The 15586-nt window shown below is 44.3% G+C and overlaps 1 protein-coding gene across 1 annotated transcript in view; it reads right to left on the bottom strand.

Annotated features, from left to right (window-relative positions):
- Positions 1-15586, bottom strand: part of LOC147429009 (SH3 domain-containing protein 2-like) — a 124024-nt gene that overhangs the window by 75491 nt on the left and 32947 nt on the right. The window contains exons 8-10 of the mRNA XM_086494869.1: positions 10748-10810; positions 10465-10632; positions 9665-9739 (exon numbers count right to left, since the gene is read on the bottom strand). Of these exons, the coding sequence (XP_086350995.1) occupies positions 9665-9739; positions 10465-10632; positions 10748-10810 (306 nt within the window). The remainder of the gene's footprint in view (positions 1-9664; positions 9740-10464; positions 10633-10747; positions 10811-15586) is intronic.

The raw sequence follows: 15586 nt of genomic DNA, 5'->3' as shown, positions 1-15586 counted from the left end.
AGATGAAAAAGCTGCACAAGGAATTGTAGGAGGATACATCACGGCTGAAGAACAAGTGATTTATGCTAAGGAAGGTAGATGTTATCAATGTCACGTCAAGGGTCACATTAAGAAGGCTTGTCCTAAGACAACCCCACCTAAAGAACCAAAGGCACCCACAGCAACCACAAGCACCTTAAAGAATAAAGCTGAATCTTCTCATGTCTCTGAAACACACATTAATGAGTCTCTCATGAAGTGTCATGGTCATGTAAAGGGTCAACGTTTTATCATATTGTTTGATCCAAGTAGAGTGTGCATGATGTGATCAGTCCCTCTCTTGTCAAGAGAGCCCGCCTTGATGTGATGTTTACCGTTCAACAAGCTGCTTTCCGTCGGAAATTTCTTGTGTCTCCTCTCTCAGGATGTGATATGATTTTGGACATAAGATGGTTTTGTGAGCATAACCCTCTCATTGATTGGGAGCCTAACACTCTCACATTAAATGCCAAAACTGACTCCCCCCTCATCATTCGTGCGGAGGAGGGCTTGCATTCTTTGCCTATCATCTCTCATGTGCAGATAAAGCGTGAATTACGACGAGGAGCACAAACGGCATTTATCTATGCTGCTCCAGTTTCCTAGAGCATTCAAGCTCTAGCTAAGTATTCAGGTTTGTTTACGAAGTTTAAACATCTCTTTTTGTAGAATGATCTTCCACCTCATCCCCCACCCGAGCGGCCGGAGGACCATCGCATCGAGCTTATGGAAGGGGCACAGCCTGTCAATAAAGCTCCCTATCGTTTGAACAAGACACAGGAGGAAGAGTTAGAGCGACAACTCACGGAGTTGGTGGCTAGAGGATTCATACGTCCTAGTGTAAGTCCTTTTGCTGCTCCTATTTTCTTTGTTCGCAAGAAGGATGGTTCGTCTCATTTGTGTGTTGATTACAGGGCATTAAACAAGATGACCGTCAAGAACAAGTTTCTGATGCCTCGCATTGAGTATATCCTCGATAGGCTCAATAGGGCAAAGGTTTCAACAAGAGCAATCTCAAAAGTGGATACCATCAAGTACGGGTATTCAAAGGCGACATTTTCAAAACCGCTTTTCGCACCGAGCGAGGACAATGGGAGTTTATTGTTATGCCTTTTGGATTGACAGGTGCCGTGGGTACATTTAATCGTCTCATGGTAGGTCGTTTCGGCGATATGATCGATGTATGTGTCTTCATCTTTTTGGATGATATTCTCATTTTTTTTGCATCGTGGGAACAACATGAAAGAGATGTCGAAAGGGTACTAACTCGTTTGGATGAGTGTCAGTTGTACATTGCAGCTAAGAAGTTTAAATTTTTTCTTACTGAAGTCACTTATCTGGGTTATATCATTTTTGCAGAAGGCGTCAAGCTAGATCCCGCGAAGGTGGAACAGTTTCGTAATTGGGATTTGCCAAAAACTGCATATGATGTGCGTTCTTTTCTCAGTATATGTCAAGCATATAGTTCGCACACATAGAGAATTTTGCACCCATTGCTGCACCTATGACTGATGTTTTGAAAGGTTTAAAGACTCACCGTCAGCGCGTAGATTTGCCCAAAGCATCCATTGAGGCTTTCGCAGCTCTCAAGGTTCCGGTGACAGAAGCACCGTGTCTTATCCTTGCCTCTTGGGATGATCCCGCCATAAGCGTTGTGCTTCAGCAGCATGGTCTTCCTGTAGCCTAGTGCACATTGGAGTGATCGCTAAGCAAGGTGGTCACAATTTTTTGGCAATTTGGAAGTTTGATTGAATATGTGCCTGGAAAAGCTAACCCTTGCAGATGCGTTGAGTCGCAAAGGACAGATTTTGACTCTTGAGTAAAGATCCACATTTTCTATTCAGGGTGAGTCTTTTGACAGCATGAAGAATCAGTATGCGGATTCCAAGTTTGATGAGCATTGGTTGCAGGCTCTTGCTTCCCAAGGGCCAAGCAACTATCTCATTCGTGATGGTTTGTTGTATTTTCGTCAACGTTTATGTGTGTTGCCCTCTCTTAGGCCAACCATATTGCATGATGCACATGATTCTCTCACGAGTGAGCACGGGTGGGCACAGGGAAATGAACACCACTTTGGAAAAAATTGAAAGATTCTTTTATTAGCCTAAAATGCGAAAAGATGTGTTTCGTTATGTCACACAGTGCACTATATGTCAAAAAGTAAAAGCTCCTCAGGGTAAGCAACAAGGCCTCTTGCTTCCGCTGCCTATTCCCGAAGGACCTTTGCAAGATATTTCTATGGATTTCGTGACTAACCTACCACCAAGTTTGCATTCAAGGAACACTCAATGTTTGACAATTGTTGATCGTTTCAGCAAGTTTTACATGTTGATTCCTTGTAAAGCCACAGACACGGCTCAAGATGTAGCACGGTTGTTCATTAAGCATTGGTACCCCCTCTGTGGTTTGCCAAAATCAATTGTTTCAGATAGGGATGTTAAGTTCACGTCCAACTTTTGGCGCGCACTCTTTGAAAATTTTAGCACTAAGTTGAATTTTTCATCGGCTTTTCATCCACAGTCATATGGTCAAACAGAAATTTACAATCAATTGGCCTTTGATGTTTTAAAGTCATATGTGCATGATCAACAGTCTCAGTGGGAGCTCTATCTCCCATTGGTCGAGGCTATTTTAAATGACTCTTTTTCTTTTGCTATTGGCCGAACTCTGTATGAGGCGGCTTTTGGCCGCCCGTTCCAATCACTTTTGACTCGCTTGGTCAGTCAAATGCCTAATGCCAATGCTGAAAGTCAATCATTGAATGAGATTTCTGAGACTGTGAAGCTTCGGCTAAGCAAGGCTCAAGAATCTTATTCACCGGAGGTAAATAAGCATCGACGGGATGTTTCGATCAAGGAAGGAGATTGGGTGTATTTAAGAATCATGAAGCAACGTCTTAAGCAAGTTGGAAAGAAGTGTCCAAAGTTGTCTTTTCGTATGTATGGTCCATTTCCAGTCATTAAAAAGATAAATGAGGTTTCAATGAAATTGCAGTTGCCTAACTCATGGTCAATGCACAACGTTTTCCATGTTTCTTGGTTGAAAGTGTTTCAGGGAACACCTCCAAAGGACATTTCGGAAAAAGAAGAACCAGAGATCATCGATGAAGCTGAAGTCATGGAGCCGGAGCAAGTGTTGTTGCATCGATTTCGACATGGTTCGAAGAAGCAAGTGAGACAATACTTTTTGAAGTTCAAGGATCGACTCCGATCGAGGAACCCACGAAGCGGTGTGGGTCGACGAAGAGTTTTTCAAGGATTATCCAGAGTTGTTGGCCGACTACAAGGAAGCCATGCAGCTCGGTACCAGTACCTCACTTTAAAAAGGAGGGGATGTCACGTGACATCCAACCCAATGTGTCCGTGGACAAGCTACTTCGATAACAAGGGTTCCGTCAGTCCAATCAGTCTAGATTAGAAGTGACTGGCACTTTTGTGAGTCTATTCGTAGACCGTGCATGCCCAATCACTCCGTGTAGATGAATATCCTCTGGTTGCACACAGCATGATCATAGGCATTCCCATCAGAATCCTTCAAGGGAATTTTCCAGTGCATTTAACCTATTTTTGACATTTTTCACTTATTATTTTTAAGTGACTTTTGTCGAAAAGTAGGTAGGGCAAATTGAGTAAGTTTGTATATAAGCAAACCTAAGCTAGCACTAATTGGCAGATGAGCAAGAAGAACACAGGCCTTTGGTAACAGGTTCCCCCTCTCTCTCAACAAGACTCTCTCACCATTGGCGATTCCCTCAACCAAGCCTAGTGTTTTTGGTTCCTCATCGCCTAGCCTTCTCCCACTTGGCATTTTCAGCAATCGTCACCGCATGGCAATCATTTTGACATAGCGTTTCCACAAGAAGCTCCAACAAAGCCTAGCGTTTTTCATCCCAGCAAGAAGCGCTACAGTTTTCAGCCCTTGCCGATATTTCAGCAGGTCAATTTCCGCCTTTTCCCACAGCCAACTCAGCCCCACAGTAGCTGCAGATTCAGCCCTAAAGACCAGAAAAATCAGTGTTTTTCATAGCGTTTCCAGCCACAACAGAATTCAGCCAGCAGCGTTTTTGGACAACAGATAAGGAGTAGCAGTTTTCAGCCATAGCGTCGGTCTCGCCATCCCCGTCGTCGACATCGACCTAGCCTAGACTTGCATCAGTTTCATGCATACACTTTGTATCAGTTTGTGCAATCAATCGTAGACCACTCTCGCCAACGAAAGTGGGGCATTTTACAACGTCTCTGGTGTCATATTTCTCTTCTCTCTCTATCTCTCAGTGTCATACACTTGCACGCACAGTGTCCACTCACTTTGTTCGTGACCATTGCACTCTCTCATTAAAGACGGAAGGCTCTCCCTTCCATAAGAACAAAAAGGAACCTTGAGCACATTATGGAGCACTCATCTTGAGAAAGAACAACATTCATTCCGTTGCACCTTACAACACTACTCAAACAAGATCTATTGCAGCTCTACATCAGAGAGACATGGATTGCACCTAGACAGCTTTTTCCCCTGAAGATGTATTAGAATGAGCACTTCTTGACCGTGTTGGATAAGGAATTCATCTAGAGACCACGCTACATGAACACATACATGGCCCATAGTTCACGAATGACAATTGTCAAATTCCGGATATTATCACACTCGCTAGAGATAGACAACCCACCCAACAGATCATGGAGTCAAGAGATCGATGTCAATTTGGTCGTTTTCTAGTGAAGATCGATAGACACAGAGACACTCATGGCACTTGTAGCAACACCAAAGGGTGGGAGACAGTCATAGCTTACACACTTTTTCCTACCGTCACCCGTCACACACACGACAAGGGGTCATTCTACAGCAATCTGAGACGATAAGAGCTAGGAGACTCCCTTGAGCTCCACGATATAGAGCTCTGGTATAACAAGATGGCACTACGTGCCAACAAACTCGAACACACGTTTAGCACTTCAAAACAATGAACTAAAAGAGAGAGAATCCACAAGAGAGAGACACACGGAATGGCAGAGTTCCACTCCCAGACTGCAATGGCCCCGAGTTGTGGCGCCCCTTCCAGTATTTCTTTATATTGCTTCAACAAGGTAAAACTTTGTGGCTCTTCTCTGCTTCTCCTACGGGTAGAATGCCAAAGAGAGAGCCCACACAGCTTATTTGAAGGCCCAAAGCCTCACCAAAATTTAAATGAAAAGCACAACTTTGAAAAGCTGGAGGTCCAAAAGCATGCGTCCAGCTCGGCTTTCCGTAAACGCTGCCAGGTCATCAATAGCCTCCCCAATTTGCGAGATGGTCCATATAGCATGCCACATCGTCATTTATACGCAAGTCAAGTGGGTGTGTGTGCCTTGCTTTATTTTAGGATTTAGGCCCCTTGGCCAAAGTTTTGTAAGTTGTTAGGGTCAAGATTTTTAATCCTAACCCATTTCGACTCTTAGGCCACTTAGCCGATCATCAATAAGCTGGTAAGTTCTTCTTCTTCTTTTGTTTCTGATAGGGTTTTAGGCCCCTCGATCGAGATCTACAGGTTAGCTACGGTTAGGATCAAGGAGTCCTAGCCCACTTCGTCTTCAGTGGTTGACATGTCATCAATTTGTGACATACCCCTCTTGAAAGAAGAGTCATCGTTCGCGATTATATCTGCAAAACTAAGTTAGTTTCAAAAAGAAACAATACCCGAGGATCATTTTGAGGGTCAACCCCAAGGGTCAATGAATTTTCTCATTCCATATCGGAACTCTTGATAATCTTGCGTAGCAAAATTAGCCATCACAGCCAAATCGCGCTCGTCTTTAAAAGGGTGTCGTGATGCAATAAAGATGCACACCCAACAAATCTCACCCAATTTAGAAATCTTCACCGCGTTGATCTTTAAAAGGATGTCGCGATGCACAAAAGTCGCATACCCAAGCAATCTCACCCAATTTAGAAATCATTTCGAGGGTCAATCAATTTTCTCGTTCCATATCGAAGCTCTTGAGAATCTGACGTAGCAAAATTAGCCATCGCACCCAAATTGCGATAATCATTAAAAGGGTGCGCGATGTACTAAAGTCGCATACCCAAGCAATCTCACCCAATTTAGAAATCTTCATTTGGTGACACATCACGATGCAATACAAATGATTACACATGTATGTTGCACGACATATAAACATACAATCGCCGATGAACACTCCCCTCGTATGTCACAAAGTAATGACGTGGCATGGCCTAAAGGACGGACTCTGCACAAAGAGTGGGTCAAAACCCTAGTGAAAGAGGCAAAAGAAGTTTTACCAACTTGCACGTTTCTGTCGAGAGTCCAAAGGGGCAGGAATAATGTCACGTGCACATCTAACCATATGTCCATTTGGATAAGTTGTGGCTCCTACTTCTGAGGTGTAGGACAACCTAAGAAGTGTTCTGGTACCCTTATGAGCCTGTACGTTGGACGTGCATGTCCATGCACTTTAGATTAGTTGCATACCCTCTGATTGCACATGAGCATAGCCAATGTTTGCTACGTGTAGGCATTGGGAAGTGTTCCATTACAGTTGCATTAGTAGCCAGCCTAGGTATTTATCTACATGTGAATCACCTCTTATTCGTGGGTCATCAACTTAATAATAAGTGACATTTTTGCATCATTTCTAGAATAGTGGGATTTTTAAGTGGCATTGCACTACCCAGCTTCTGCCCCAAGTGACCTAGGGGTCACTTCTCAAGCATAAGTCAGCACCCACAATATAGATTGGTCACAGTTCGGACCAGATAAGAATTGAACAACACCACAAAAAAGGAAGGGAAAGCAACAGAAAAAGAAACCTTTAGGCCCTCGATTGTGAGCGGAGCAACGCACCGAATACTTCAAAGAGGGTAAATGCTACGACTGTGGGCAACAAGGCCATGTATTTGCCAGATGCCCCAACAAAGCACCTAAAAAACAGTTAGAGGACAAGCCAAACAATTCCAAAGCAACCGACGAGTGAGCAAAGAAAGGAAAGACAAAAGCAGGACTAGTAGCAGATTTTGTGAAGACCGACCCTGAACAAATGGACAAAAGTACGGAGCTCTGCAGAGCGTGGGACAGAGTGCGAGATCAAAAAGCCCTCGATTCTTCAACAGAGGAGCCAAGGCCTACTTCATCTCTATTGAATTGGCGGCTCTACTTGGAATCACGCCAGACGAAATGGGACCACCCCTTGAGGCAGTTCTAGCGGCACCAGGAAAGGATGTTTCCATTACACTTATCATAGGCAAACTTCGGTTGCATTGTCAAGGGTATTTAGGGCACGAGAACTTTTTCATCATGCCTTTGGAGAGGTGTGACTTCCTTTTGGAAATCCCCTAGTTCCATAAAAACAATGTGGTGGTCGACTACAAGGCACGATGTAGTTCCGTGCCCAGAGGTATTGGCCCCAGAGTTTGGCGCCCCTTTCGGTATTTCATTATCATTAATCATTGCCAAGTACAACTCCCAGGGACTTATGCTCTCAGACTTTGCGTCCAGATGCTCTACAGAGTGAGGCCCCAAGGGTTCTATTTATTCTTACAAGGGATGCCCCAAAAGCAATTACTTCACTAGAATACTAGAAGGAGTGCCTCCTTTACAAATTCAAAGGCCCCTGCCCTCCCAAAAGCAACTGATATGAAAAGCTTCATCCTAAAAGTGTTTGGTCCAAAAGCGTTTGCCAAAGGGCTACTCTGCAATTCGTAGGTCTATTCGTACAGTTTGCCACATCAGCAAGGATTTCCGTGAAACACGGGTAGGTGGGGAAACTGGTGCATATGGTTGCATCGCATCCTGTGGTTGAATTTGAGACAAACCTCAGGCAGGAATGTCCCACATGGGTAGATGTGTAGCGTTGCTTGGCTTTGTATTGGCAACTATTGTCTCCCACTATGCAGCATTTTGGTAAGGTGCTCGTGCCACCTTGCATACGAACAATGAACGAGAATAGATTGTTAAGAGTATACACCATTGTGCTGCTTCATCTTGGTTAGGAAATACTTGTAGAGTGTGTCTCCCACGCTTGCCACCCACTACATCTACAGCTTCAAGCTGTCCACTTTGGCCCGACAACCCACGCAGTTGCACCCACTTATCCTATTTACTTATAGCCTGCTCGATTTCTATCAGAGTGAGTAGCAGAGGAGTATACAGATACACGCGAGAACACTTTGACATGGTATCACAGCATTAGGTGCTTCTCCTGTGAGATCGCCATCGCCCATGTGCCCTCTGCCATAGTGCGCCTTGATCGCACCCGCTCTCTGCCAGCGTTTGAAAACTGTGTGGCCTTTGGCGTAAAACAGTCCCACGTCAACCTTTTTTATTTTTATTACACTAGTGACCAGTTTTCCTTTTGAATTGAGGCAGTGTTAATTTTTTAGTGCTAGGCTATAGTAGCGTTCATTTTTGTTTCCGACAGACTGCAACGTGTTTTGTTTCCTGCAACCTAGTCACAAGTTGGTGACATGGCAGATCTGACCAACTTGCAGAGGATGGCCGAGGGGCCTAAAACCCAAACTGATGACTAAAGGGGTGAGGACTTTAAAAATCCTAAGGATTTGGCCAAGGGCCTAAAACGCCAAAAGACAAGAAGACCCCAAAAATTGCGTAAGTGCTGGCGTGGCTAATATGTACGGTCATACAGAACAGGCATCCGTCACAACAGAGCATAACGAGCATTGCACAGTTTGAAAAAGCACTTCATAAAACCCCCTATGCCTGTCAAAAATTTCTTCCACAAAATCTTCATTAAGGAGATTATGGCTGTATGAGGTACGGGATCAGCCAAAAGCTTCGTTTTGAGAGTTTAGAATACATTGCTCTCTTTGGAAGTCCAATGAAATGTTGCGCCTTTCTTTGTGAAATCATGCAAAGGGGAGCAATAAAGCGGTGATAAGAGAAGGCAAGGCCTAGAAAATTCCAAACTTCATGAAGTATGACCACCCTTGAGCTGCGTTGACCTGGGCAGGATCCATCAAACACCTTCATTGCTACGATAAGACCAAGGAAATGTATCTGCTCCATAAAGAAATCGCTTCTCTTTCCATCGATGACTAACTGATATGCAAAATTCTCCAAAAACTCAGGAGAAATCACTCTCTGTGGAGACAGATCGTTCTAAGCAGCCATGGTATGCAGTACTTACTAGAGATTTATGGAAGCCCTTACCATAATGCTCAATGTAAAGGGCTTCAACATCTCAGCAATGATATGAACCCTCTGCCACAGATTATAAAATGTCAGCCACATAACTTCATCTAGTGATCCCCAAGGCTAACTTGAGCTATCTAGCAACATGTGATGACCAAGCCTTGATTCACCACTATAGAGGAGTGACAGTAGCTTGGGCTAGAAACTTCAATCCAGAAATTGCCCTCGACCACCAGGACTTCGTCCTCCTCCCCTTTATCAGACCCTTATTGGTGACATTTTGGAGAGACATGCTACTCAAGAAAACGAGAGAGGGGACATTCTCAAAAGATAAAGCAAGTCAAACTATGTCGCAACTTTTCCCTTCTTTCCAGTGGGAAAAACCACTTCAAAAGGAGTAAAGAGGAGATGGTCTAAAAGCACAAATACACAATCAACAAATGGTCCTGCAACCTTTACCATCTTTCCAGGTCAAGAAATAGGTTAAAAGGTTGGACATCTTACTTGTCTAACCACCACATAATCACCAGGCACTAAAGATAGCTCTCCAGGTGCTTCAGCCTCAAAAGCGTGAATAACCTGCAAACAAATAAAGTAGAGTAAAAAGGTTTACCAGAACTTGCTTGCAGACTAAAGTAATTGCACAGAGAACCAGAACCACCAGCTTGTAACAATGGCAACAGACTTATGCAGTAATTATATGAGCTAGCACACCTACTACAAAAATTTATATACATGATTCTGTTCATTAAGAACACAAAAGTATCTTGCAGAGTCCCTCTGAATATATTTGAAACTATAAATTACTTGACTTAATGTTTCAACAAAAAAGACAACCAGCAGACTTCAAAGTCTACAAACAGTCTCACTTGATAACAATGAGGACACATGTCCATTCGAGTCTCTCTTAGAACACTGCCTTTTAGTCATGCACAAACATGGCAGGCAAACATTGTTAGTTTTACGACTGCATGTTGATCAGTTCTAAATGTTCAAGTGAAAACATGTCAGTGGCTCAGGAGAACATTGTTTGGCCCTCTACAGCTTTACTTGCCAAGCTTGTTATTTGAGCAAGGATTTCAGGTCCCGTGATTTCAGCGGCAACAGGTAACTAAGGAGCTCTTCCAGTAAAAACAAAGACAAACCCCCCTCCCCCTCTCGTTCCCCCCACCCAGCCACCCACCCACCCCCAACCCCTCCCTTCCACCCCCTCCCCCAAGAAAAGAAAACGAAGAAAGCTAGAGTCTGTTAGAACTATGACTCAATGTCCTTCAACTGGAACCCAACGAGCATGCAAGTTTTACCTCAGCAAAGAAGAACATGGATTTTTGAGTTGCAGTCCCTCCAGCATTTGACATATTAGAATCTGGCCCATTTGGCTTTATATCATCATACGCTGGAGGTGGCAAATATGATTCAGGTAAGCCACCAATTGCTGGAGTCACCTCACTGCGTTGACGTTCTGCAACCATCTACTCCAAAATACACCAAAACATGATTATCAGCTACAGGTTCCAACATCATCAAAGTGAAAGCCCACCCTGCTCATCCCTGGAATAAAGCACAAGTTAAAATAAGACAGTGCACCTGTATGTGTAAATGGTTCAGGACTTCAGTAGTACGTTGATGATACACTCGCTCTGCTTCAACCTAAAGGTAAGTCCAAAACAAGCAGAAAAAATACTTCAAAAAGAATTGCAAAGCAAGACACATTTCAGTCATAACAGGCGGTCCCCCCCCCCCCCCCCCCCCCCCCCCAAAAGTCAAATTCCTAGCACCCTCATGACCAAAAAAAATTTGAGGGTGCAAGGAAGTACCCTATACTCAACCACAGTGAGAATGATGCGACAGCAAACAAAGCAGATAAGCCGCAGAAATTAAGAAAAGTGATCAGAAAATAAAGAGCTCAAAAACTTTCAAAATAATGGGCGTGTCTGGACCTTGTATGAAGGATTAAATAACCCTCAAAAGTTCCCGGGCAGAAAAATAAACTCTCAAACTGCTTGTATTGGACATGGATCCTAATTATTCAAAGCTGGAGATTTGCCAACAAAAAGGTGGGACTTTTAAATTTCAAACAAAATTAAAACTCTGTAGAACCTACTTCAGATATCTTTACTTTGAGTTTACAGGGAAAAGAAAGCACAAGACAGCCTTGACTCATCAACCTAATGAAGATATATGTATCTTCATTAGCCTGCAAGCAATGAGATTACAAAGACAAATGATACAGACACAAAGAGAGAAACAAAGAGTATATCAATGTGTCTCTATGGCCGATGTCCCCTACGAGACCACAAGAGAACATAAAATAAAATGTCTCTCGTTTAAGAAAAAATAAAACATGCCTAAACCTATAGGCTTAAAACTGCATGTCTAATAGCAGATCATACTACATAGTCCCAAATATACAAGATGTTGTGAGCTCTCAATGAAGTCTCTCTCCCACGCAAGTACAAGGTGCCTGTCCATGTAACACTAAGGTCAACCACCAATTCTGTGGACAAGTTGGAGGGCGTTATGTCCTCAAGACTCCTCCCAAGGGATACAGTGTACTCAAAAACAGAAAGAGAGGACGCATCAGTCTCTAAGGAAGGCCACTACCACTCCATACGCTGCCACGTCAGCATCTGTCAACGTGAAATGTGGAGCTGTCCGTACGGTCTGCCACGTCAACATGTCAACATAGAAACGAGGTCGTCCGTACAACAGTGCCACATCATCAATTATTACGCTAGTTTTTTGTGTGTGTTGGGTCCTGCTTTATTCTTTTAGGCCCCATCGGACAGGGTCCCATAAGTGGTAGACTTCTCTTTAATGATTTGTCCCCCAATCAGCGAGGATCAGTAAGTTGGTGAGAACTTTTGCTTGTTCTAGGGTTTAGACCCCTCTGCTGGGATCTGCAGGTTGGCTCCGTTCTCTAGTGGCTTGACACGTCAGCAGTTTGTGACAGTGAGAGGGTCCAACAGTCTCCCCCAAATGAGGCCATGCTAGTCGGCAAAAATAGCCGCATCAATCTTTGCATACGTGCAACAACCCCTCTTAAGGATCCCATAAGGAGTACCAATGACCTCTACACCGCCTCCAACCAACACTGTAAAGATGCTACCGAACCATCCTCCCATCTAGCACAACCAATGTGCGTCCTCTCTCCTAGTTGTCACCCCTCAAAATCTGTCACATATGCATTTTAAATAAGTGGCTATCTCTCTACATCCTCCAAACAACAAGGTGGATATCGAATCAAAGCAAGTCCCATATCCATCCAAATCATCAAGAAGCAGCACATAAAGGGCAACAAATGAGCCGTGCATTTGTAAAAATGAATCAGATGGTTGAGCGCCAAGTGCCACCTATTCTTCTCCTAGGCCTTGGCATCTCTTCTTCATAAGCGCCATAGTGCTCCTAGTCGCCTGCACCCATGCCATATGATCCATAGGCACCCCCTACCGATGTTGTACAACCCATATGCATCAATACGTGCACCAAAAGTACCTCTGGCTGCCATATCTGTCAAAAAAAATCTCCTAACCGAAAAGCCAAGAAAAGGTGACGTCTCATGCCCCATGCCTAACCAATGCCTTCACCTTCATCTTGATCTTTTATTTAGGGTCAACCCATCCCTTTCATTGCAACAAATTATATTCATTGGTTGGCCTTTTATGTGCTTTGCGTATAGAGGATCCTATGAATAGGTGAGGAAGTGCTCCATGAGAAAGTCGACTTCCTCCCGCCTCGCTCTGTCTTGAGCATCAAGAGAATCAGGTAGATGGTGTTTGCTACAAGACTGCCCTTAGCACCTACCCTGTATGTGTTGACTCCCCATTCTCGACTTCCTATTCTTCTTCCACTTCAATTTCCTCTTCCATGGCTGATTGCTAAAGAATAGGATCAGACTCCATAGAAGAAGAATCGATTTCTTCTTCGATATCACTATAACCAACAAGTCTACTACGGGGCGTTGCAACAGGCAACAACGCCATTAACTAAACTGAAACAGCAAACACTTGAACTTGTAAGAGAGCTAGGACAAGACATAGTGGGGTAGTGTTCCGCACTCAAATGCGGTGACACCCCTTGCGATATTTCTTTACTAATTGATCTTCACAGATATAATAGCCAAGAGGGCAATAGTCAACGAGGGCCAACTCTGCAACTAATAGGCCCATACTTAAAGGCATGCAGCCAAAAGCAATTGCTATCAAAAGTAGGCACCCAAAGGCCATGAAAAGTCAACGCTTCCATAACTAAATTGAAAAGCGAGCCTGTGTTCCACGTTGCCACTCCATCCAGTGATTCATCTTCACAGATATAATAGCCAAGAGGGCAATAGTCAAGGAGGGCCAACTCTGCAACTAATAGGCCCATACTTAAAGGCATGCAGCCAAAAGCAATTGCTATCAAAAGTAGGCACCCAAAGGCCATGAAAAGTCAACGCTTCCATAACTAAATTGAAAAGCGAGCCTGTGTTCCACGTTGCCACTCCATCCAGTGATTCGCTCAGAGACACGCCCTCCCTTTCGGCTCTGACTCCTCTCATTCGATCTGTTACAATATGCCACATCTGTCACAAAGTGATGACATGGCCAAAACCCTAGCAAAGAGGCAAAAGATGTTTTACCAACTTACAAAACTCTTCCGAGTGGCCCAGAAAGGGTACCCCCAGCAAGGGGACTAAAACCTTAAAAATAAAGCATAACCCAAAATTTGCGCTACAAACTGATGATGTGACAAGCTATACGGACGTCCACGATTTGTCAAGCAAATAGCACTGACATGCTGATGTGGCAAGCTATACGGACGTCCGCAATTCACACTGATGTGGCAAACCATACGAACAACCCAAAGGGCGCTAGCTTTTGGTTACCACATGCTTTTAGACTATTGCTTTTCATGTATTTCTTTTGGCCAAGGGCCATTATAAGAGTTGCCATGGCCTCTTTTTCCGGCAAATTTGCTTGGGAAGCGCTACGGAGAGAGCGGGCCCTCGGACATTGTACTTGTTGAAGCATAATAATAAAGAAATACCGAGAAGGGGCGCCAGTCTTTGGGGCCAGTACTTGGGGCGCGAAACTATGCCGTGCCATGTCATCTCTCTCTCTCTCTCTCTCTCTCTCTCTCTCTCTCTCTCTCTCTCTCTCTCTCTCTCTCTCTCTCTCTCTCTCTCTCTCTCTCTCTCTCTCAATTTTGTCGAATTATTTCAGTTTCTCTCGCGTGTGTTGCACTAATCTTCCGCTTGGGGTGTCCAAGTCTATTAGAGTGGAGGATCCGATTCCTTTATTTGAAGCGTACATGGATTTAGTCGACGAATCCCACCATTAGAAAATTGTTGTACTCAACCATTTGGGTACAACGGAGGCAACATAGATTCGAACGGGCATCCACCACCTTCCGACAATGCCGTGCGGAAGCGAGCGCGAGAGAGAGAGAGAGAGAGAGAGAGAGAGAGAGAGAGAGAGAGAGAGAGAGAGAGAGAGAGAGAGAGAGAGAGAGAGAGAGAGAGAGAGAGAGAGAGAGAGAGAGAAAAAAAAAAAAACAAAAACGCTATGTGTAGGAAAGGGGGCGATCAGCCCCCCATTGACTACCAGAGCAAGAGAACCTCAGTACAATAGATGATGGAAGTGGGTACCCCCTTGGCCCTATAAATAGGTGCCCAAGGGGAGCTAGGGCAAGGCCTAATAAAAATCCCCACGACCCAACACAAAAATGATATATGGAAATATATGTGGGCGCTCGGACAAAAGTGGGCAATCGGCGGACCAGAAGAAACCTAGGCTATGGGTGGCAAGCCCGGAGACATACTAGCCGTACATGTATGCCCTAGACTTGTGAAGTAGCAGAGTGGTGTAAATCTAACACCCCCTCTCAGCACCTGATGCTAAACAAACCGTATGAAGCAAAAGATCGAGGCAAATGATGAAGATGTTTGCTGCGATGTCCACTGAAGAACAATACTCCATGAGTGTAGCAGCAGTCTGGGGTATCCCAACCGCCGAGAAATCTCCATGGTAAATGCCGTCACGAGCAGTGTAGTAAATTGTTGTACTCCGCCAATACAGGATGAAGATGCTACGTGAAGACCCCGAACTGAGTGTGAAAACAACTCCTTGTCGTAGAAGAAGTGCCAATAGACCTGCAAGTGTCCTGCCCAATAGGATCTGTGGTGTTTGTAGTCAAACCGTCTGAAGAAAATGGAGAAGCCCAAGAACCGTCATGAGAATGACCAGAAGCCTGTCAATGCATGAACCTGTAACCCAGTGTGGCCAAGTGGCTAAGCTGTGTAAAACTCCAGGAAGGACAGATGTAGCAATTTGTGCCGTGAAATCCTCCGAATCAAGAAAAGCCATACTAAACAATCTAGATTGTAGAAGCTACCGTAAGCTACAGCAGTCATTGAGAGACCGCACGGACCACCACCGAATGGTG

The sequence above is a fragment of the Adiantum capillus-veneris genome, chromosome 22, assembly GCF_014529385.1.
Source record: "Adiantum capillus-veneris isolate H3 chromosome 22, ASM1452938v2, whole genome shotgun sequence".
Lineage (NCBI taxonomy): Eukaryota > Viridiplantae > Streptophyta > Polypodiopsida > Polypodiales > Pteridaceae > Adiantum > Adiantum capillus-veneris.
The sequence above is the reverse complement of the archived record's forward strand: the minus strand, read 5'-3'. Positions and strand labels throughout refer to the sequence as shown.